Consider the following 25,484-nt stretch of genomic DNA (forward strand, 5'->3'; position numbering starts at 1 on the left):
TGGAGACAACAGGTATGAAGATTTTTAATATACCAAAGGTTAACTCTTATTGGTTAGTTGAATTGAATGAACAGTCTAGACTGTATGTGAGCGCTCTTTTGACCTCAGACCAAGTGTGTATCATTAAAGACCAGAAATTGAGTCATTACTGTTTTGCCGAGAAGAATTTAGTCTGGGTCAGTTGGCACCCATCTATTAGTATTAAGAATAAAAACTAAATTACTTTAGCCTTAGTTCTGCATTAGCCGTTTGTGGTTGGACTTACCGAAAGAGAAGGTAGGATCTAGTCCAGAGATGATGATGTCATCCAAGGCTAAGGAATCTCTGTGACCTTTGGCTTCTAAAACAAAGATATGTTTATTGTTACTGAGTGATTGAAGTTTAATTAAATGGGGAAATTAGGAGACTCCACCGGATGGAGCCTTGAGAAGAGATCTTTTTAATTAAGATAACAAAAAAATTAAATGCTAATCAATTCTAACGGCATTTATATACTGTTTTATAGTCTGAAAGTTTAATTAATGTTGCAATTTAGTCGATCCAAGTAGCCATACGGCTGATTGCTATAGTGAAGGAAGTGACCGTGTCAGACCCCTTATCATTTATATGTTATTATTTTATTTAGCCGATCCAAGTAGCCATACGGCTGATTGCTATAGTGAAAGAAGTGACTGTGTCAGACCCCTTATCATTTATATGTTATTATTTTATTTAGTCAAATTAAACTTGTATTAAACAAGGAACTTTGAACAAAATTTAGAATGTATGATAATAGATTAATATTAACTTTATAATACTTTATTTACGCAGACCATGAAACAAAAAGACAACAAATAATAGTGAGATTATATGTATTGAAAGAAAAAACTCTTTTTGCATAACGCTGTTCTATAATGTATATTGGCATGGTTTTGCTGTCTGGTATTTGTTGTAGTGGTATTTTGTGGAAGTAGGAATGCAATGAATTGTCAGGCAGATTAGCGATACTATTTGAACATTTTAAACAGCAAACATCTAGAAACACATTTAGCTCCTCGGCATTAAGGAAGGGTACATTTAGACTCTGGTCATAACTGTCCATATCAGTGAGCATAACTAAAGCATAATTTTTGAAAGCACCCAACTATTTATTTAGAAGATAATATTTAGATGAATATTCAGAAGATATCAGTTCTGGATACTTGCCAAGAGTATAAGCTGTCAGTTTTAAGAGAGACCAGAAGTTTCCATCAATAATGCACATTTTCTTGACTAAAAAAACAACTATGCTTTTGAATAAAAAGTTTTTTATTTGCTTTACTGATTTACTGATTACTGATGTATACAAACAATATGTCATTTTTGTGTAAAAAAATACATGAAAGTAACTTAAGAAAAAAAAGATAATACTACCTGCTATTCATATGTCATGCTGACCCGACAGCTGCTAAACGTGGAAGGATTTCAGTCAACCTGCTGCAGCTAACGCAGCAGTCAGAAACCTGCTCTCAGTGAACTCTTAAGTCTCTGTTTTAAGTTGTTATTAAGTGCTTTGTTGTCTTTAATAGCTGTTAAACTTTTTGTCATAAGACAGCAATTCTGTTACGGTAGCCTGTTAGTTTACATTTTTAAATTGAATATAAAGATTTGCTGTTGAAACTATTTACAGATATTAGAGTATTGTAACATTTGTAGCGATGAAAATGCAAACAATGATCTTATAACAACAATTTCTATGGATTGATGATCAAAACATTGTTTATAGTGCAAGGATTTGTTTGTAAATAAAAAAAATCTAACATGCTAATTTGAAAAAAGTTGAAAAACCAAACTCACTAGTTCATTTAAGAGCAGAAAATATTTGCAAACTTTCTATGAGATCAGATTTATTGATCGATTTTATCGATCGATTTTATCGATCACTTTTTATCGATCAGTAATTATACCTCCAGTGCTCTCCTGAGCAGTATCGGAAGTGTCGGAAGGCTGACCACTTTCAAGATGAGAGGAGATAACTTCCTTGAGCGCAATGACATCATCACTTGACAGTTCTCCAAAGAGATGTATTCTTTGCAACTCTCCGGTGATGCCTGGATAGCTGGCTGTTACCCTCTGCTTGGTGAACCTGGAATCAAACATTCAAGTCTGAAAACATGACCTCTTTAGAGTAGCTAGATCAAATACATTCAGAAAGATGATTTCTGATGGTAATATATATTATCAGGGTAGTGAGGAATTCAGGTTTACACTTTTGCAGTTGAATGACACGCAATTTACATAAGACAATAGCATTTATCTTGTTGCAACATTAAGAAGATAAATTTCTTCATCCCGAAAAGGTTGTCGTGTTTAAAAAGTATTCATGAGCTGTTAGCTAGGGTTCAACTTAAATTCTTTCTACAGTTTAGGAAGCCGTTGTCCTTGACCCAAATTGGATCAATAAAAATCGATACATTCAATGATTGATAAAATATGCATTTTGGTCATTTAACATGTGAGAATTTAGGCTATGATACTGTTCACAGGGAACTGAAGAGATATGTTGATCAACCTTGGCCTTTGACACGCTTAAGTTAAAGAACTTAGCACATTGGTGGATGTCCCATGTACAAAACCAGTTTAAATTATCGACAAACCAAATCGTCATAGTTTTAGAACCTCATAAAAATTTCGTGATTGCCATGATCAACAGCTAACTATATCAACAGTCTATCAATATCTTAACGTTTTAACTTGGGTAACATTTTTGTTGATGAACTGGATAAGATTCTTTATATTTCACGGGATATCTACAGGGATAATAGTGTTTTTGGTTATGTAATATATTTAAGTACATTGTACAACTGTCAGATTGACATCAATCTGACAGTTGCATAAAACCACATTTGGAAATTGAAAAAAATATTGCATCATAGATGATTTGAACTCATGACATTTGGTTTACTAGTCCGACACCTACAAAGCTAGTCTAATTGTCCGCATTTCATCATATCATAATAGTTGTGGAGATTCTTATACCCAACAACACTTTATCTGCACACCTGATGGTCTCCCATGACACTGGCAGGTTACTAGTATATATAATAGAGATACCATGGAAATAGTAATTGATAAAAGGCACATGTAGGTCCACCACTACTTCCTTACTGACTGGCTTAAGCGGTTGTACATTTTCAACAGGTCATTGATCTTATAAATGGCTGGCGATGTCATTACCTTTTTGGCATTACACAACTCAAACTTGGCAGTAACTTTAGTGCTTGTAAAAATAGTATTTTTCCCAATAAGCTTAAACATGGCTTTGATTTCTTATTACAGCCTAAGTAAGAGGGAAACATCACATTTTCTTTTTTTTGCATTAAACAAGCTCATAAAATTGTGTTGTACAGTGACAGCAGTTCTTTTAGTTCTTTTTACTCTGACAGCGTTTTTACATAAGAACTTGCACAAAATCTCAGTAGATTTGATTAGAAATCATCAGTATTTTTATATCATTTGCGATTGTTTTTGATGTTTGAGGTGATCTGATCGCCAGTATGTTTCAAGGTTAAAATCGACAAAACTTCATGGCAGTTAAAACACTCAGATCAAGCAAGAGTGTGATTATGACATTCGTAGTTTCAAAGAGACCGACAGATTAGGGAAGGGTAACGCAGCAACGTAAAAGCAAAAGCTGTTATCAACTATACATGTAGAAACGCTAGCAAATTGTGATGTCATTTTGCACTTATTTTTTTTCTTTCTGAGCGTTTTAACCGCAATCAAGTTTTGTTGATTTTAATCTTAAAACATTTTGGCACTCAGAGCACCCGAAACATTAAAAACAACCGCAAACAGTAGAAAAATAGTGACAATTTCTGATAAAATCGATTAAATTTTTGTGTAAGTCCATCTTCAAGTAGTACTAGTACCTGGCAATCTGGTGCACCAGACTGCTACGAGAGAGATCATTAGGTGTAATAATTATGTGTGCAATCATTCCAAAATATGGTAAGGTAGTTGATTGACGCAGTTGTTAGAGTGTCAGTTTACAATGCTGAATGTTGTGAGTTCGAACCCTGTGTGATATGATGTTTTTTCAAACCCTCAACCGTCATTTTGGATGCACAGACACGGCTCTTATTATAGTAAAGATTAAATTGCTCCAAATTATCTCTGTCTATCCATCGTTTTTTTTGACGCCATCAAGTCGTTTGCACATGCGCTCGTTCATGAAAAAGCCGCCATATTTGTAGAAAACGATCGTTTTTCTTTGATTTATTAGTACTTTTTAGTGTTGTTTTGATACTATAATAAAAAAATTGCAAACAAAAACATTGTTTTAAAATTATCATTGCAAAAGCTTCGTGTTTTTAACGATAAAATTATCTATAAAGATGGCCGACAGCGATAAAATGTCGTCACGAAAAAACGAAGGATAATTGCATTGGCAGCTATATTTAAATCACTTAAATATACACGCCCACAGAGCAGAGTGAGTCCAAGATTCAGTGTAAAAAAGCATTTACTATAAAAATATTTATTTTGTGGTAAGGAGTTTGGGTGTCAAAGCTAGGAAAAGGTCAAGGTTAAGTGGAGACAGCGTCAAATAAGAGGAAAGTTTTAAAAACCAGCAAAAGCCTAATAAGAGATGAAGGCTTGCAATAATGTAGAGGATTCCTTAGTTCAAAGAATGCTGACCTAGGATTCACCTAGTCACTGTCCTAGTAGTCGTGTAATCAGTTATGGCACTTATGACACTAAGGTGCACTTGAGTGCAGCTGAGTAAGGGCCAGTTAAACTCATATCTGGGATACTGAAAAAAATTCAGCAATAGGATGTCCATGTTCCAGTTTTTCAGGTAACGCGAAAATATTTTAAAAATGTATTATTTATAATGGCAGGTTAGAGTTGACAAACAGAATTATCATGAATATAGGACACAAACTCACAGAAAGTAACCTCTTTTGCAATGCTCCTGAAATTATTTCTGTGGTCAGCGTTTTTCTTTGGTAATTCATCACTTGTTGACAGAGTTAGCTACGTCTGCTAAATATTTTACCAACATTTCCACTTTTTAAATTTTGAAAGATATTTCATAGGCCAGCTTACATTCCATTATTTTAATAAAAGGAAGGAAAGTTTTTCCAAACCGGCAAGTCCATACTAAAATTTGCATATCTTGCAACATCATAGATCAATTTACTACTCAAAAAATTTATATGACTCTAATGCAAATACACAATGTTATTTGGAACAAATGAGGTACAAATTACGCTAGGAGTTGTGTTATCCATTCCACGTTAGTTGAAAAGGCAGCTGGTGAGCCTAAAGAACCATTTATAAGTTGCATAGCTGTGACAGTCAACCAGAGCAGATAGCAAAAAGGTCGGTCTCTGCTATAAGAGCCGTGTCTGTCCGTCTGTTCTTTTGTTTGTTCGTTTGTCGAAAGCCACGATTAGATGTTGGGAAAAATATGGCGTCGAATGGGATTCGAAATCGTCTTGATAAAACTTCAAATTAGAATATGTGCCAGTTGGTTCACGACATGCAATAAGATCGATTGTTATTAACTGGCTCATGATGTCATGTTTAAGCTATGAAGAATGTAATATCTTTGCCAGAACCATGTCAAGGTTAGAAGAATGTAAAGCTGAATTTAATAGCTTTATATTTTTGTTTTGCTTTGTTTTCTTTAGTTTTACCAGGTTGATTAACTCTTTTGCTAACTAACATCGCTATTCTGACGCAATTAATTCAAACGAATTTTCGGAAATTTGATATACCACTAGTATTTATGCAATATCCCGATAATCAATGCAGATATTGTTTTCCTGTAAGTTGCATATTATTAAGAACAAAATTCTCTACAAGATAAGTACAAAATCTTTAGTGAACTCAACTCTCAAATAATCTCTGACGCTTCCTTTGCATTAAACAAACACGGTGACTTTCTTATTGCCATGACAATAGCGATCTGGTTTTCCCGTTTTGAAAAATAAGTAGAAGTGGAATTGCTTAGCAAAAAGATTTTTGATTGGTGCACGGGATTGGCAACAAGGTTGTTACATTGGAGACAGAGTTTGATTAGCCTAGCTAATGTGTAGGCTTCGTAATGAAAATAAAAGTGAAACACTATTGATTAGCCAATACATCGGCTTACGGTCTGTACTTCTTTGATAGCGAAAGAGTTCAATATTTGGTTAATTAAAATTTTTGGCTTTTCAGCATTGCGACTAACTCTGGTATCGGCTTTTTTCATGAGTCATGCTTTCTCGACAAGATCGATCTTAGAGATCTAATCACAACAATTACGTCAAACAACTACGATAAAATGTTGCTGACACAATACCTGCTCATGTCTATATTTGTGCTGACTTCCTTGTATATCAACATTTTGTCAATCAAAGGTATGTCATGGACAGGCTCACAGTGTACTTGGTTTATCAAAGAAGCATCTCCTATTATTCTACCATGGAGTAATCTGATAAAAATGTTGCAAAAATAAAATATAGATGAGGTAGCGATTCTGGCGTCTCATATCTTGTTCAACGAGCTGACAATAAAATAACTAAGAATTCGGTTTCTTGTACATTGCTGCGACTTGCAAGCAATAACAAGCAACATAATATCGAGAACATAGGAGGTCCTTAGCAGCACCTTTCCGAAAAATGTGGCTGTAACTAACACTTAAATCAGTTATTGTTAGATGGAAAATTATGGTTTCAACCATATTTGGGCATCTTCCAGATCTGACTTAAAAGTTTATTTTTAAATCTACCCAGTTTAGTCTCTCCTTTCAACTTGTAGGTAATTCAAAACAGCGAAAGTTATGACAGGTAAAAAGAGCTTGTTGTATCGATTGTGTTTTTAAGAGACCGATATTGAAACCCTGTAAAAAGCCTTCAAGACTTTGAAAGTTAGCAGACCAATCTTTATTTTGAGTACAAAATAGGAATCAGCATGTCTGATTTACCTAATAAATGATGAAAGCTGTTCGTGGCAGTTATGGTTAAGACTCCATATTTATGGTGATAAGCGCAGCAGTCTGGTTTCTTATGCAAAAACACCGATAATGGCAAGAGACAAAAGTGAAGATTTGATTTTTTTGTATATTTTTATGATGGAGCATCACAATTTTATTTGGGCATCTTGGAATATCAAGAATAAGGAAGGCCATGGGATCCATTCCTCATTATTTCTCTGCTAGTGGGGGTCCTACCACACTAGTGGGGTGCCTACCACACAAAGTTGTCGTCAGAATAGTCACTTTTAAAATCACTGTCGTCACTTTTAAAATCACTGTCGTCCCTTTTAAAATTACTGTCACCTTTTTCAAGTTGGTAACCAAAACAACTTCTTTTTTCACATTCATTATTTTAATACAAATATCCATTCTGGTGGCACTGGATTGCGTTAAAACCCTGAAACTTGCTCAGTTTGAACTTCTGCTAACAAAAAGCATGGCTTAACCAGCGACCTTCACAAACTTATTAGTAATGTTTGGGAGCGTTGCTGATTACTCCCCGAAGAGTGACAGCCATCTCAGGCTTTTAGGGCTAAATTTCTTGTACTGAAAATAGACCGAGATTGTCTTTAATAATCACTGTCAGTTACAGACTTAGAAACGGATTTGCTGTCAATGTCGTGGCATTTAATTGCTGTTTACTTTAATTATTTGGCAGTCTATAAATGCTGGACCAGATGCTTCAGACCAAAACTATTGAAGTTTCGGTTGAACGTGTTGATTTATGGACAAATACGGGTAAGTTAGTAAAGGTGCCGCTACACGTAACAAATTTTTTGTTGGTTATAACCGTAATCCCGAAATGATTGAAACACACAGAATTATTCTGCGCTGCTAGAATCGTGCTAGCGAGCACGATTCTAGCAGCTTTGCAATTAGTATAGTCCAAGAGACGTATAATGACACACAATAAAAGTATAAGTGCAATTCAACATAGTACACACGATGCAACTGCTTAGGTTGCGTTATTGTATGTATTTATTGTTTGGACGCTATAGCTACAAATTGTTTATGTTTTAAATGTATTTCCTTTTTAGCAGCAAAAGTTTTGTGGTAGAAAATGTTGCCATCTTTAGCGCAATCAAATCGGTTGCATCTTATTTACTATGGTGAATTTCTGTAATACATTTATTGAGTGTCGCATTATGTTCTCGGACTACATAAGTTATTTTGCTAGAGTCGTGCTCGCTCACCAAGAATAGCGCAACTCAAGCAGTTACATTGTGTTTTCTATGTTGAATTGCTTTCATACTTTTATTGCGTGTCACGATACATGTCTTGGACTATACTAAATGCTAAAGCTGCTAGAATCACGCGCGCTAGTAATTTGTTGACAGTAATCTGTTAACAGCATTTCGTCGACGAACTCGGTGGGCATGCACAGCTCAAATAATTCTGTGAATTTCGACCGATTAATTCTGCGTTTTTCGTGATTTCGGCCAGAACTCAGAACCAATGAAAAATTTGTTACGTGTCGCCGTACCTTTAGTAATCCTACTTACGCAATCATCATCACCTCGTCACCTACATTGATAAACGGTCGTCTCGTCTGTCACTTTTTAAATATCCCTGTCGTCGGGTCATCAGAATCGTCACAAAACATGGGAGGACCCCCACTAGTAGAGGTGATTTGACTTGCAGGGAAAGAGAACAAGATAACAATCATCTTGCAACACTGTGGGAACTTCATCACTCTGAGATAGAAATCTTTGATTTCCTTAGCCATTCACTCATCTACACTAATAGACCCCATCGTGTTATTGGCATGAACACATACAGCAATGCTGTCGATCCGATCGCTAAATAGAAACCCACTTCAATGCTAATTCTATCACCGACTATTTGCATGTCACGAGAAGTTCACAAATAGGCTATAATCTAGATAATGCCTCGGGCTAGTGCCTTATTCCTACTGAGCATATTTGTTTTATATCATAAAGATTTACTCAGCTCGTGATGCATTATCGAGTTGCTAGGCGACCATGCCCCCCCAGTAGCCTTATGTTTAACTGAATCACGGTTTGTTTGTCAAAATGTCTACTGACATCGATAAAGATCTCATATCAAAGAGTGTGAACCCAGTAAACTCTTAGCCTGAGAACTAAAAATGACTAATTATTCATATTTGGTGCTTTGTCTCAAATAATACCAAGAAGAGATAATACATGAAAATATAGTGTTTTCTCTAACTTATATGTGAAAACCTTAAGAGAGGGTACAAGAATTATATTGTGCATGTATTTAAAATCTTTTTCATACAACTACTGGTCAATGTTTTATAAATAATATACAAACATCACCTATTTAAAAAGATCTCAGTCAACAGTTTCGAGTAATAAATTAAAAGACATATACTTATCTGCTGCCAACAAAACCTAGCCGGCCCAGCTATCACCACAAAAGCTACCATAATTTTTCTGCAACTATGAGTAATACACAATATGAATATAAATTTTATATGCTTGCCAGATATGTGTAACTCCCTACAAGTAGGGCCATAACTCCCTACGAGTAGTGACATAACTCCCTACAAGTAGTGACATAACTCCCTACAAGTAGGGACTGAACTTCTGACAGGCAAAGGTGTAACCCCTGACAAGTAAGGACATAACCTCCTACAAGTAGGGACATACCACATACAAGAAGAGGTATAACCCCTGACAAGCAGGAACATAACTTCCTATGAGTAGGGAATCTAAAAAGCCTCCTACGACATACTTGCTGAAATTCACTGAGCCAATCGCAACAAAGCACTTCCAAGTCCTTGAATTTGCTAAAATCATCGCTAACATCATTCCCAACTAAACACTAGAACTCTCCAACAAATCCTCTCATTATTCCCCCAGTGTGCTTCACTTGTCACTCTCTAGCGCATATTGAGAAAAGGCGGAAGTCTGTGTTGTCGTAGCAAGTGTATACAAAGACCCGTAGCTAGTAATACGAGGTATTTAGGAATGCAGCTAGTTATGCTTGTAGAAATCGAACATAGGGAAGGAGAATAGCAACACCTAAACCCTTCAAGTCAATAAGCAGCACGCCGAGTCTGGGTTATCTAATAGAGCAATCAATCTTGAGTTATGTAAAGAGGCAACACTCGTCACGCGATTTTAGATGCTTGTCAATTTGGATCAGCTTGTATGCTGATAATATTTTAATATGCAAGTATGTAAGAATAGGAGGCCTATCATAGTGATGAGTTGGCTTGTTTCTACCTTCACAGATGACACCTGATATTTTTAACAGAGCCCTAGTGAAATTTGTTACCAAAATGAATCTGCGAAATCAGAAAAGAACCGAAATTCTCTATTCAGAACCCACTTCCTCCTGCAATGAACGAAGTTCATGTGGCGATTTTCATCGTTGCCATCAATCCACAATTTTGATGTTACACGTTACTTTAACTTAGCTGGTTAGTGGCATCTTAGCACACATTTCTAGAGCTTTTCAAGCACATCTAAACCAGCATTCATTCATATTTTTTAAAGTAAGTCAACAATGACTACCTACTCTGTAGCGTATTGAGATAACATCTGAGTGCAATGTTGTTCTAAAATAAGTGTACCATTGAGAATGTTGACACATTTGGTGAAACCATATATGGAGTAGAAAACTTCCTTTAAGAAGAGACTGCTTGTTTCGTAAAATCACGTCATATAATTTGGCATGCTGCGTGGGAACAGCTGCACAGATAAATGATAAACATTAATTGTTTGTATTATCGCAATCTAGCGAACTGTCAAATAGTCGGGTTAGAGTGTGTTATAATATCATGTATATGTATCACTACGCAAGATAGTCTATGTGGAATGCTCTCTAAATTAGTTGAGTTCTAGCAAAAAGTTTTATGTAAAAATTAATAATAAGAGCCATGTTGGTCTGTTGGTCATGTCCAAAGCTACGGTTGAATATTGAGAACAAATTGCAACTTGCGGGACTCAAACTCATGATATGTAGCTTAATATACCATCATTCTAACACCTGCACCAATCAGGAAACCTTCTGGCCTTCTAGAGTAACTGTGGAGATAGTTATTCTCTGCGCTTTATCTGTGCACTAGACTGTGAGAATACTACTAAGTATAACTGTAAAGAGGGGGCTTTGCTATCCAGCCTCGACTATTTTTATTATTTGGCCAAGTCTATTGGGTGCCATTTACTAATGATATGAGCAATTCAGTACTACTGCATCGCTATAGCGATAGCTTGAAAGTCGGCAAAGCTTAATTTATGTTGAATTTTTGTTTTGTTTTTATGAAACTTGAATATTAAAAAATGCTCATCTTTTTCACGCTCGAAGCAATTTAAAAAAGTTTTTGCTTTTACATTGAAAATTTTTTTTTTAATTTTATCTTTATATGAGGTAGGCTATTGTATACTCAGCACTTATAATGTCTAATTGTCAGCATTGCAACAGTCCATTGATTTGAAGGCAAATCAAGGGGAACAACTCCATGACTTGTCTTGAAATAAGTCAAAGCATAAAGAAATTAATATTGAATAAAACTGTTAAGTTTTGATGTCACCCTTTTTTTAGTGCAACCCAAAAGAAGATAGACAGCGGTCACTTGGGAACTTTTTCTAATAACTTACATTTCTGACAGCTGCAAGACCTCTGCCATGTCATACACCCCACTCTCTCCAGCAGCACTTCTGCTGCCTCCTGCACTGCTTGGTTTTTTTTTCAAACGGCATGGCAGCGAGTAAACATTGGAAGATTTTTTGGAAGATGGTGCACGACTTTTCTCGTGGTCTCGAAGCTGAGACTGCAATTGCCTGGCCTGGCGATGCTTCTTATAGTAGAGGAAGGCGAGAATTGGTATGACGATTAATATTGCCAACGCTGAGAGTATAGCAAGAGCAATCACTGCTCCAGTCTGTAAAATACAATGAAAATAACACAACTCGGTGAAAGGCTGAATGGTGCATCACGGTAAATAACATGGTGCTATAATACCCTATGGTAGCTAACACAAAACTATAATATCCTATTGTGAATAAAAAAAATACTATAATATCTCATGGGGGACGACAAAATACTATAATATCCCATGGTAGCTAACACAATACTATAATATCCCATGGTGTTTAACACAAGACTATAATATCCCTTGGTGTTTAACACAAGACTATAATATACCATGGTGGATAACATCATATACATGTACATCCTTAGAATGTGTTAGTAAAAATCACTCATTTTTAATGATTTAAATTATTTTCTTTATTATTTATTTTTCAATTATTATGTCAGCTGGCTGCATGTTGCTCAATAAAGTTACTTTTGTTAAAAGTACGATAAGAATTGTCAGAAGAACAAGCTTTGTTGTAACTTTTTACCATACAACAAATGTGCTCGCTACAAACAGAATTAACCAATAATATCAGTGTAATACAAAACAGTTCATTAAAACATCAGCTATAGCTAAGCCAGGGTTGGTACCATGGAAAACTTGTTCTGAACACAGCCGTACTTTTATTGGTGCCTAACATTACCCAGCATGCACTACCTCCTTCTCTGTAGCACCGGAACTGAGCTATTTCGTTTCCAGTAAAAGTGATGTAAGCCAAAAGGTATGACAGTAATCTCGAACAAGACAAAAACAACAAACTGTTAGTGGTTTTTCGAATTGAGAAATAATGGTGGCATTCTATGAATGCTGTACTACCAAATGTGGGTATATGAAGGTATCATATCAATATAGAGCATTCTCTATGTTCCCATTGGGCAGATGAGGAATCGTGTGCACGCTGAGTGACTATGCAATAATTGTTTCAATCGACATTCGCTTGTCGCAGATTAAGGCAGGATCTTTGTTGAAAAAAAAAAGATTTCTATGCCAGAGGTTTTAGCGGCACATTTGAAACTGCTCATATCGCTCTAAGACTGGATGACACCTGGAAAATGTTGAAAATGGAACAAGTTGCGCCGGCATATTTTGGGTGCTTCATCTACAAGTGCCATTTCATCTCTCGCAAACATGAAACTTCTGGCAAAAACTCATTAGTAACAAAATTAGTTCAACTTGCAGATCTTTACCATTTCCATATGGCAGATGATATAAACTTGCAAATTACCTACGGTATGAGAACATAGTGATTACCATAGAAACAAGTAAAGATATGTATCCACTAGTTAAAATAGCCAAAAGATAAAATTAGCAGGTAAATTTCGACTATTAACTATAATACATAGATGTGGTGGAGGTAGAGGTAGATAGAGGTAGATAGAGCGCAGGTACATAATCTAGAACTTGATTTAATCAAGGCTATAGAATTATTCCCTATTAAACACTTGGATAGAGTTAAACAGCGCAAGTGCCTTATTTTGAGCAATTTCTTTAAGCACTAACACAGATGGATAGCATCAATAAAAGGCATTTCCTAGAGTTACCATAATTTAATAGGTGACAGTTAAGACTCAATATCTTTGGTGATAAGCACAGCAGTATGGTATGATGTTGGTTTTCAACTAGAGATGGCTCTATTGTTTGTTGGCTCTATTGTTTGTTTAGTACTTACTACAATCCCTATTCCGCATTGCAATTCGCGTAGTGAGAGAGAAATTGTCTCCACGTTAATGCCTAGTGTCTAGTTAATCCCAAAGATTAAGTACATGTAGTTCATTTTGAGGCAACAGAACATCTGAGTGTTGGTACACATAGGAAGGAATCTTTACTCTAATACAAACAGTGTCAGCCTGCTTGTCAGAAGCAATGGATGGAGGCTGGAAAAAAATTGCCTCGCACAAAATTTAAACTCAACTTTCCACATAATTGGCTGCCGCTACAACTGCGTCTACACCTACTGGGAGTGTCAAATGATTGTATGTTATTCAAAGTACATGTACGTTATAAGTTAAAGTAATTTTTACTATAATAAGAGCTGCATTCGTCCGGCTGCCGGAAGCCATGCTAAGCGGCGTTACGTATAAAAAAGATCACATCACACAAGAAATGACCCTGGTCTTCAGATACGAAGCCGAGCACGCCACTGCTGCGTCTTTTGACCATTTTTCCACATCCTAGAATAATTATGCACGTACTTATTACATATGACGATCTCTCATGCCACACAGGACTCCCATCGTACTAGTGCTAGTAAAATCTTTCTACTATTCTAAAACTTGAAAACTCCAGCATGTAACTCAGTTAACCGGCCAAAAAAAGATGTGTTTAAAAGAGTGATTTATTTGAAAAAAACCACTGGGCACCGGTCAACACGCCATGACAGTTGAACAAACTACCCAGCTGATGCGAGTTATTTGTTTAAAGGTTGCCTTATCCATATGAAAGGGTGGATTATTAATGCGAAATTTACATGACAGATGACTGGCTTACATCCAGTTCTTCTGTACTGCCTTTATTTGTCATATCAAATAGACACACCTACTGAAACCCTGAGAACTGATAATGGTTGCGTGTCGTGCTCTCAGCCCTATTCCGCTAGCGGCTGGAACTCTGGCGAAAGTTCCTTCTTAAGTAATTCTTTACTACTTTGAATGCTGATGCACACACCTTAAAAACTTGTAAAAAAACTTACGAGACCCATCTGCGACACTCTGCTGTTATAGACGGTATAAGGAGGACTTCATTGTTCTTCTTGTCCCAGATGAATGTGATTCACAACCTGAAACATACAAACAGCTCTAGTGATCATTGCTTGTTGGGTAATCAAAAAAATGATCTCGAATGGGATATAACTTTGATAGTTTTTCAGCTAATAACAATAGCTCTGTTTTTAGAAAGCTTGTTTTGATGAGAGATACTTGGGCTTTAAGCATTATGACTTATAGCGAGGTTAGATTCTGACGTTTGGTTGGCGTATGTCCCTAGTTTTCTTTGCAGCCTCGTTCTGCTGAAGCATTGTTTCAATATTAGTCAAAAGACCCTGGCAGCAATGTCGTGCAGCAAAGCATTCCGGTGTGACTCATATGTAGCTTGTGTTCACATAAAGCAGCGCTGCTGATGATGATTGCCATGGAATGATAGTTGCTTTGAAAAAATTTGCTTTTATCAGAAGCCAAAAACTGACCAACGAGATGTGTCAGCGATCTTGTGCTACCAAAGTTCTGACCTCTGCTTATGCAATGCCTGCTGGTAAGTTTTTGACTGTACTGAACTTTTGGGCTGCCTGAAAGCAGCTTGAAGTGTAGGTCTTTATTTCATCACGATAGTCCAGATTCTATGGCAATTGCTTATAGCCTTTATATGAACCTTTAGCCCGTTTGAACATTGATTACTAGTTTTGTTATATTGTTATAGTTTGGAGTGATAGTGGAGCATCCAGTACCCATTCTTGACAAGATAGATCTGATATATAAGATTGACATAATCAGTTGAAGATGAGCTTACATAAAATTGTAGTAGATATCAGAAATTATTGGTTTTTTCTATTATGTGATTATTTTTGATGTTTGAGCTGATCTGACTGCAAAAATGTTTGAAGGTTAAAATTGACAAAACTTGATCAATGCTCAGATCAAGCCAAAGTACGATTATGACATCTATAGTTGCAACAAGACCGACAGAATAAAGATACATAATGCTGCAACTTGAACGCAATAGCCGATATCAACTATAGCAACAACTATAGTGACATCTTCTGGCAGGTGTTTGCCTTCTGAGCATTTTAATCGGGATCAAGTTTTGTCGATTTTAACCTTCAAACATTTTAGCAGTCAGATCACCTCAAACACAAAAAATAATCACAAATGTTAAAATATCCATACTTTCTGATATATCAACTAAAATTTTGTGTCAGTTCATTTTTAGTATTCAAACTGATGTTGTACAGAAACCTTTTTATTCAAATAATGTAATTACTTTGCACTCAAATAAAAAAATGCCACTTTGCTTGAAGATAACCGAATTCCTAAATTCACATTTTGCGAAAGCTGTATTTTGTACTCTGGCATTACAATAGAACAGCAAAGACACTGTGTTGTAAAGTTGGACTGTAACAAGCAAAACAAGGCATTGTTATTTATAAAAACTATCCATTTACCAGCCCACACTTTTTGTCACCCATATCAAATGCTTCAATAGCTTGACAGGCCTTTGAGGCTATGAATCAAACTCATATTAATAAACTTGCCTGACTTAGACCGCAGACTAAAATATCGTCATAAACGACTGAATAAACCGCTGAGGTGAACAATAGAAGTCTATGTTTAATCCTCTCGTTGTGGAGCCAGACGTAAATCTGTGCATAAAAACAATAATAGCTTTATGATATCGTCAAACAAGAGACTCTCTGCCTTCAGCTTTTCATTCAGCTTGGTAAAGTTTCATATTCAACCACAAATTAATACCAACTGCAAATGAATAGCTCCCGCTTCCAGCCAAAACTCATTCTACATATTCTTGTTGTTCTATTAGACAATTATATTAATCAAACAAACATAAATAGTTTTTTAGGTCTCAACAGAAATGAAATAAAAAAACATTCAGACGAAGCTGATACACGACTTTTTTTTCCTTTTAGGATTTTTTAATCTGAAAAAAATTATTTGTTTTAAAATTGCATAACTCTTAATATCTCACAAACATTGTCCAGAGGACACAAAAACTACTTGTTTGTCATTTGAGTCTGTATATATCATATTTGTGCAAGAGAAAACAACTTTGAAGGGTGTAAGATGAACCCGAGTGATGGGAGCTTGCTCTGGTATGAGTGAGGATGTATAGGTGACAATGGTTATACTGTGATCACGCTCAGGTAGTTAAAACTTATGAAACTACAAATTGAATTTATAGATTTTAATTGTGGTAGTCTATAGTCAAATCCAACACTCAAGGAACTAATTTGAAGCGGCCCATTGTATTGTGTAAAATACTTTTCTTTTGTTTTTCAAATAGATTTTCAAAGATTTTAAAGCTTGGAGAGTGGAGAATTGATAGCTATTAAAAAATCTGATTACGCTTTCTCTGTTCAATGATAAAAATTCAGACACCTTTGAAAATATATCATACTCACATGTAAAAAATGACTTGCTCATATTACATTTCAAAGTCGAGCAGCCCAGCTGTCTATTACCAGTGAAAAGAGAACATCCAGCAACTATATGATTATTAGATGTGAGTTTAGGTATCAGGAACTATGCATGATGTTTGATTCAAATGTGTTAATATTTGCTATAGAACTGTGTTCATCCAGCTGTCCGATGCAATGCTTATTGGCTATGAAAAAAAATTGCTGCCAAAGAGATTCGAACTCATGACTTACAGTGAAGTAGACCGACTCACGGCTAACTGCACCAACTAACCACCTTCCCACATTAAGCAATAATCATACAATTTGTTATTACATCTGACAAATCTCTCACTGGCCTATCACTCACTGACTACTAGCTGCCAAGGCGCTAGTAAACGTAGTAACGTTATGATTAAAAGTATCCCAAAAATATTCTGCAAGGAAATCCAGATGCGAAGTTATACTCATACGCTAAGAGCTTATAAAAAGTGAAGCACTGCGCTGAAGGAATTGAATAATATCAACAAAATCTAAGATACTTCATCCAAGAAATAAATCTTTCCAAGATTTAAATTCTAATACTCACCAGACAGCCACTAGTATGATCTAGTGGAGTCTAAACTTACTGAGTAACTGTTGAGAGCAGTGCTTGTTTCGTACTCTGATGTCCCTCGCATTGTATGGAAAGGACATAAATTCCTACTTGACTTAAAAAGCTGGTAAAACTAACCACAATTTTGGCAGTATTCCTAGTGCAAGCAGCCGTGGCAGTGGCTAGCTAACGCAGTCACTGAACTGGTGAATGATCCTTGACTGAACCAACTAGTCAATACGGCCTTGAGCTGTGCCCCTGGCGTGATTAGTTCAGCGAAACACGATGCCAAAAACCAATAGAGAAGACAATAACAAGAGAAGTATTATCATACATTGAGGCGTTGAATAGTGTTGACAAAATGCATTTGCATTTCATAAAAACATGTAAACAAAGCCCTGTAAGACTACTGCAGACGATAAGCAGTGAGCTTCCATTTTTTATATATGCCACTATTTTAGCTGCCTCATTAAAACACAATGTTTCCATGAGGGGATTAATCCACAAATTTGAGTTATTCACAAGATGGTAGCAGTAAAAACCCACGGGTCAAGCATGTCGTGGCACTCGCAAATTTTTGTCAAACGCTTCATGATGGCGAAAGACGGAAACGGCACTCGCGAATGATGCGCAGGAAAATGCCACGCAAGCTATTCCATTTTGAACATTTTCCACACTTCAGCCTCTTTTATGTTGATTCCTGTAACAGTTGCCAAGCGAGACAGAAGTGTGCCGCTATAGTCTTCGGCGCAGAATTCCTTTTCTTTTTTAACGAAGCGCCCGCAATGACATAACGCTGACATGATCCAAGTGAATATTTTATAATCAGATGATCAATTACGTACTTACCAGCAGCAAAATTTGCGCTATTGACTGTTCTATATGACAAAGGTACTTAGTAAGAATAAATAAGGATGAAGCTATTTATTTTGTGTTTAGAGCTGAGTGATGTCACAATCAGGGAATAACCCATCGTTTATGAGCAAAAAACGGATGGATTTTCTGTTAAATTGTGGCATTAGCTAGTTGCTCAATAGCACCTCCCAAAATAAACCTTTTGTAATCTAATCCTTGACATCTTACTCAATGCATTTGTGGATGCCAAAGGAATAACTTTAGAGGTCATGTTAGTATTGTATACTCTGCAACTTGCATGATCTTATTTCACTTCTTATTTCTACTTTATAGCATTTTGTGGTATTTTCTTGCTAGCAGTACTTTTTGCATGTACCCAACTTGTCTGCCATAATTGTCACTTTGTGATACATTGGCTACTTTTCAACAAAACTTGATTCTTCAGAGTTGGCTTTGCCACAAGCGCTATTTCTTTAACAGTACTGTTCTTTTAAATCGATGTCTTGTTGTCTGTCGGAAATCGACAATGACTTGCATCTTAGCGATGCATGCTTGAGTCGAGCAGTATGGTAGAGAAGAGGTGACCAATTTCTCAGTATCTACCACTTTCGGAACTGTCAGATTAACCTGAAGGGATGCCTTTGCAACACGTCCAGTCTGACAGAGCCAGGTAGCCAATTCACATGCCAAATGATACAAGATTGGGCAAATTTCAAATCGATACAACAGCTGTATTGATCCAGCTTCCACTGATCTTTACTGATGCGATGTCGGTTTATGACTTTATTTTTATCGATCATTCATTGTAGTGAGTTTACACTAACCAGATTAGCGACACAGACTGAATAAATGTTAAAAAAATATTCATAGTTCCTCATATCAATAAAACACGGACACACAGACAATGAATGAGTGGCTTAAAGAAGAAAAGCATCTGATAGCTAGAAGACATGTAAAAGATTGGCATTAAAAAGAAGAACACATCTTAATTGCAAAACTGTTAGCAGAAAAGTCCTTGCATAAATCTACTGACAACAAATGCAAATAATGGAAACGTTTGATTGATGACTGCAGAGAGATTAGAATTTCATTTATTAAAAAACGTTTTGATCAAAAGAACTCTTTTGTAGGAAGCGGATTCATAACATAAAAATTAGGAAACAATTTTTCGCGGTCGACCTCTGAAACCGTAAGGTGGAATAGACATAAAATAACATCAAAGTCACAGCTAAACAATTATATTATCTATTTTCTCTCGCGGAAATCAGTTTTCAAAAGATGACAACTATCGGTGTTCACAGCTGTATATAAAATTTTAATGATTGTTGATTGAGTGGTAAACCTAAAGCTGATCTTTGAGAAACTGAGGTATTCGCAAGCAAACATTAAGGCAATATTGACCTACTTCAAAAGGTTTTTGAACTTTTGTTTGTCATAGCTATGATTTTGAAAAGTTTTTTTGCGACCAGGAATCAAAATAGATTTTATTGAGATTCACAGGTTTAGAAACAATTTAGTTCATTTTTAGTTCTAGTGAAACTTACGTTGATCCAGCTGAGTTAGCGACTATCTAAATGTATGTGGGCGTTACAAAAAGAAAGCTCAAGATGAATTGCTTCGAGGCTGAAAAGATCACAGTGCTAGCTATTGTCATTACCGTCATCATAAGTTTATGTTTTATACTCTATGGTTGACCAAAGAAATGATCATAAAGCCTTTAATCTTATTATAGCGGATATAAAAAATAGCTACCTGATTTTCAAAACGAGAAAAAAGTATGTTTCTCCTACCTGATATTGGGAGTTCATAACCACGCGGAATAAGACGACTTACTAAAATGAAAAGCAGAGGTAGGCTACACTTGGCTTGCCGATTACGAATCCGTCTCTATTCATCTCTACACACAAAGGCCCTAATTGCACTAATACACACTCACATAAATTCCTCTTAACAAAAGAAAAAATTACTCAAAGATTAAATCAAATGATGCAGAATGATCAGGATTGGTACTTACATAGCCGATAGAACTAGAAAAACCATAGACGAATACGGGTGGCTCTGGTTCGTCATCCTTTGCAAAATAGAAACTTAGTTTAAATGAATTACACAGAAGTTTCTGATTGTTTTGAAAGTTACATATTTAATTCTTCAAACCTCACACTAAACATTATTAAAATAGCCTAAATGTATTCACCATTTAGTCTAATGATACCATACAAAGTAGTAGATGCTACAAGGGAAGAACATCCTGCGGAATGTAAACACAGGCCGTACTGTATGGGAGTTTACTGACATGAGATAACTAGGTAAAATAGAGAGATACCATCTGCCGGACAGGAAGTGGTGGGGTAGGATGGGATGCCACTAATGCTAATAGGCAGCTATAGACAGCTAACCAGTGCAATTATCAATCACGCAATCTTTCTGAAGATAGGAAGGCTTTTGGTGTGAGAGAAATAATACAGAGATTAAATTTTAATCCACTGCCTAAAAGGACAGGCTCTTTGAGGGTTTATTAAGTACATTCTTTAAGTGGTTCTTGTGATAAAGTGAGAGAGGAGAGGGAATGCATAAGAGGGTTTATAAGATCTGACTCGGTGGCGATGGGCATGTAGACATAAGACGTAGACTCATCAAATGCCCATCAAGTGATAAGATGGGCACCAGCTAACTAGTAACAATAGAATGAATCATTTTAAATTACGGCATCTGCTATATTTAGTGGTTTATAAAAGGAACAAAATTATTTCAACTCAAAGAAATTGTCTGTATAAGCAAGTGTACTAATGTATATGAAACTACGGGCCTTTCCATATATGTTTGATGGTTTATAGCTAAGTGTAGCCAGTTTTTCACCTCATATAATACGGTAATGTTACAACTGTTAATAGTTGATTTACAAAATTCCTGCAATAACTTGTAACGATAAACTAGAAGATGACATTGTTAAAGCCTGGTTTCCATATGACAGCGCAATGATTGTGCGCGGCCCAGTGATCGTGCGCAATGCATTTCTTGGGCTGCGACGCAGTGTTTCTATATGCGTGCAGGCGCCATGCTTGCATAGGACAGGGTGGGTAATTTCTTTACTTTTTTGTACGGGAGACCAATTTCTTCGGAAAACAGCCTTCCGTTGCGATCTTGTGCTATCATAGGAAGACCAGGCTTACTCTTTCGTACGGGAGACCGATTTCTTCGGAAAACAGCTATTTTTTGAATTGTGGGATAAGTTGAGAAGGTCGAGCGGTGTATTGTGGGATACATCATCGCGCGCACCTGTCGCAAAGATCCATTCTGTTGGATCCTTGCGATCAGCATTTGCATGTCGCGCGATTGTCATGCGTTGATGTTTCCACATCACAGCTGGCCTACGCATGACGCCGTGCGCCTTTTTGCGTGCCTTGAGCTGTCATATGGAAACCAGGCTTTACAAACATTTATATATCGACCATTTAGATTACAAGTTGTCTTCCCTTAACAACCCGGTTATGTTCTGAAGATCCTGTCTGACGGGATTCCATCATGAAACCAATCCTCTACCCTCCAAGACTCGGTGATAAACATTCTACTTGGTAGCAGGCTACTGTATAGCACATGTATACATTATTTACACTGTACAGTACTTCTTATCTTTTCTCTTTGAAGCTTTCTATTAGCCTTTTTTAATAATAAATGTAAATTTTTAACAAATACATTAAATTTCAACTTTCTTTTTATTATTTAGCTTCTGGGTGTGCAAAGTACGTTGTGGTAGATGTTACATGTTTACGTATTATTTATTTTTACTTTTTAGGCATATATCTCTTTTCCTTTAGCATTTGTACATAAAGTACCATAGATCTTTTTATAATGCTTCAACTATGGCAGATGTTAGCCTAACACCCAGTTGTAACTCCAGGGTGTCATTAAGAGAGCCCCCTTCATCAAGTGAGGACTACATGTGCGATAAGACTAAGAGTGAGACATCCTACTGAGCTGGTTACAAGAGCACCTGCTCTGTATACCATGACTACTAGATGAGCGTTATAGACAGCAAAGGGGTTGAACAACAACCAGAATGACAATTTAATTACAAAACCATAGAAATATTTTTATCAGACAACATTTGGCTCAACGTAGTTTCAGTGGGAGATGATTTGTTTCCCCGACATAAACAATTGTACAACTTTGCTTTACTTCTGATTCATTGTTGCTTAGGAATTGATAATTCTCCTGATTAGATGGCAATAAAGTTTAATGCTTGACCTCCTACATGGATGACTGAGGCTTTATCAGCTACTCTGTATAACCTATCTTATTTATAGTACCTGCACTCCGTTGTCAACTTGTTATTTTAACATCTTTATACTTTTGGAAAAATCCATATCATACTCATGTTAGTTTAGAACTGCGTAAAAAGTTGTACATATTTGCTAATATATTATAACCTATACATACTGTAATATTTATCTATTAACACGGTACATACCTTCATCTGCTGATCATAATCAACCTTCCAGTATGGACCTTAAGCCTAAAGTGTTTTTGGATTCCTTTGAGTCTAAGATGTAGAAATTGGCCCATTCCATATAATAGTTGAATGATTATGGCAGCTTTTGTGGGTGTATTAAGTACATGTATATGTACAATTATCTCCAGGATGGTTGACGCAGGTGTTAAAGTGCTGGTTTTGCAAGGTGAATTTAAAAAGTTTGCATCCAATACACTGTAATGTTTTTTCAGCCTTCCCCTAAGGCCGCTTCGGACAGACATGGTTATTACTATGGTAAATATTGGGGCACAGGCTATGTGGTAACTAAGCTAGGTAGGCTTTTTATTGAAAGTCATGGCCAGAGACAATTGTAAATGGTTTTTTTCTCAACTTTCACCAACTGCAATCCATATCACAAATCTGTTCGCCCAATGCTAAAATTTTGTTAGTGGCATCCGCTAATCGATAAAGTAATGACTATGCCAATCATAAACCATCGACAGGTTTATGAATAACTGTAACACAGGTGTAGTTCTGAATGATTGCTTATGGTGCACCCTTATTTAGTGATTAGCATTTTTTAGATAGTTTATCATGTTTATATTCATAGGAAACCTAAAAGTAACATTGGATAGTTTGTTCGAGTTGCAAATGCATAAACTACCTGATGGTAACGCATGAATTCGTCTTCAATGGTTGTTCAGTAGCACCAAAAAGTCCTAGCCTTTAGAACTTGCCAATTTCGCAAAATGTATGCTTATCTACCTGTCTTATGGTGACACGGTTGAAATAAGTCAACAGGTGATGAAAAGCAGTTTTAACCGGCAGTTCATCGCTGCAACTAGTGAGGCACAAGGAGAGCTATTTATCTGAAAGTAATGGCTATTATCAATCGACATTCATTGCTCTCTTCCGTTTAGAATAAAAACTGTAGTCTCATTTGCTAAAGGAACTGATCTGCTTTCAATAATCATAAATTGTGCAAAATAATTTAGTTTAGACTCATTGACTCACTTCAATACCACTTGTTTTTCATCACCCAGAGAGTCATATATCATATGCAAAGCGAGTACTATACCAAAATATAACATTCCTGTGAGATATCCTTTTGAGTTATTAACTGGTAATATTAACAGTAGTGAGGAAAGGAGATGGGAGACTTCAGCCTATAACGATACGCTGGTAAATCAAAACTATATTTATCGGAGTTGTCTTATTTCAGTAATGCAAACCTGAGATGATGTGTAACTGGGAGCAGAGTAAGTTGAGGTTGTTAAAAATGTAGAAGCGTGGAATAAAATTCAGAGATAAATTATTGGCACTGTATGGCCGCATGGTAAAGAGTGCTTTGTGACAGCTCATACCATCTGCAATGATACCAATAGCACTGTTACCAAGGCAACACTACACCCTTTGTCGAAAAACACGCTTCCTTTGATTGATAACGATACAAAACTGAAGCCAAAGTATTTCTAAAGCGCATAAATGAAGCAATGACACTGTCACAAAAAAAGACCAACCAAAGTACATCTGCCCCGACAAGCCTAGATTTCACGCGATCTATTGCCTGTATGCATGTAGTGCCCTAACAACTTTCTTTCAAAAAATGTAGGTAGACGGACAGATATAAGACGGTAGGCAACAAAAAATGTTGAAAAGTAAAAGCAGGTGACTTATACTGACCTGTTGTGCAGATAATTGTGCCAAGAAGCCTCGTGATAATGCGCTGAACGTATCACGATACTAACAACCTACTGCTGCTTCCACTCATCCAGCGTCTTGCGCTACGACTGGCCATGATACGGTTACGCCTCACTAAACATACCATTGCTAAATGCGCAAGATTATGCACAATGCTAATGAATTCTCGATGAGCTTGAACTGAACTGCACCAGAATAGATTTGCAGACAACCTCAGGGAGATTAGCCAAGTTATTTTTTACATTTTATTATGTCATTTTAAGACATGAGACACGGAGGGATATCAACAGTGAGGTCAAAAAATTATACGAACTTATTCACACTGAGCTGATGAAGAACAAAATGCCTGCCTTCGAGTGCTGCCAACAGCGTCTGTGACATCATCTATATGAAAGCATTATTGTCTGACATTGAAATCAGAGGTGGGCAATATAGTCATTAAAAGCCAAATATAGCCTGCTGCCAACTGAACATCGGATAGGTGCAATAACCCTTTAATACTCAGAGTTGAGGAATGTAGGATTTGTAGATTTTGGTCTAAGTATCTCTTTGAATTAAGGTAATGAGAACAAATAGGAAAATGAGACCAGAATCCGTGAAAGTGAAATTATTCTGCAACTGGTAAATCACCTCTAGTAGCCCAGGTGAGAAATGAGTAAAAGTTTTAACAATCAAAGGATTGAAAAAATACAGATTTGTTCAAAACCTTTGAACAATCATCTGAAACTTAAATGTTCTTGCATGTGCATGATTACTAGAAATATGAGATGAGCAAAATATACAGAATTCAGTCCAGATTTTTCACAATGTTGACTACATACATATATGAAAATCAAATTTTTGGAGAATTACCTCGGGTTTCCCTTGGCTTAAAAGTTACATTTGCTTATTGCTTTCAGAGGTGGTAGC

The 25,484-nt window shown here is 36.3% G+C and overlaps 1 protein-coding gene across 3 annotated transcripts in view; it reads right to left on the reverse strand.

Annotated features, from left to right (window-relative positions):
* Positions 1-24,654, reverse strand: part of LOC137399277 (UNC5C-like protein) — a 46,582-nt gene extending 21,928 nt beyond the window's left edge. Inside the window, exons 1-5 of one of the 3 annotated variants that reach the window (XM_068085310.1) lie at positions 24,558-24,654; positions 14,524-14,610; positions 11,575-11,858; positions 1,926-2,104; positions 266-340 (exon numbers count right to left, since the gene is read on the reverse strand). In XM_068085310.1, the coding sequence (XP_067941411.1) occupies positions 266-340; positions 1,926-2,104; positions 11,575-11,858; positions 14,524-14,532 (547 nt within the window). In that variant the 5' untranslated portion in view covers positions 14,533-14,610; positions 24,558-24,654. Of the gene's footprint in view, positions 1-265; positions 341-1,925; positions 2,105-11,574; positions 11,859-14,523; positions 14,611-17,582; positions 17,708-23,639; positions 23,657-24,557 lie in introns of those variants that run through there. The other 2 variants (XM_068085312.1, XM_068085311.1) reach the window with 2 other exon arrangements.
* Positions 24,655-25,484: the final 830 nt, after the last annotated feature.

The sequence above is a fragment of the Watersipora subatra genome, chromosome 7 (assembly GCF_963576615.1).
Source record: "Watersipora subatra chromosome 7, tzWatSuba1.1, whole genome shotgun sequence".
Taxonomy (NCBI): Eukaryota; Metazoa; Bryozoa; class Gymnolaemata; order Cheilostomatida; family Watersiporidae; genus Watersipora; species Watersipora subatra.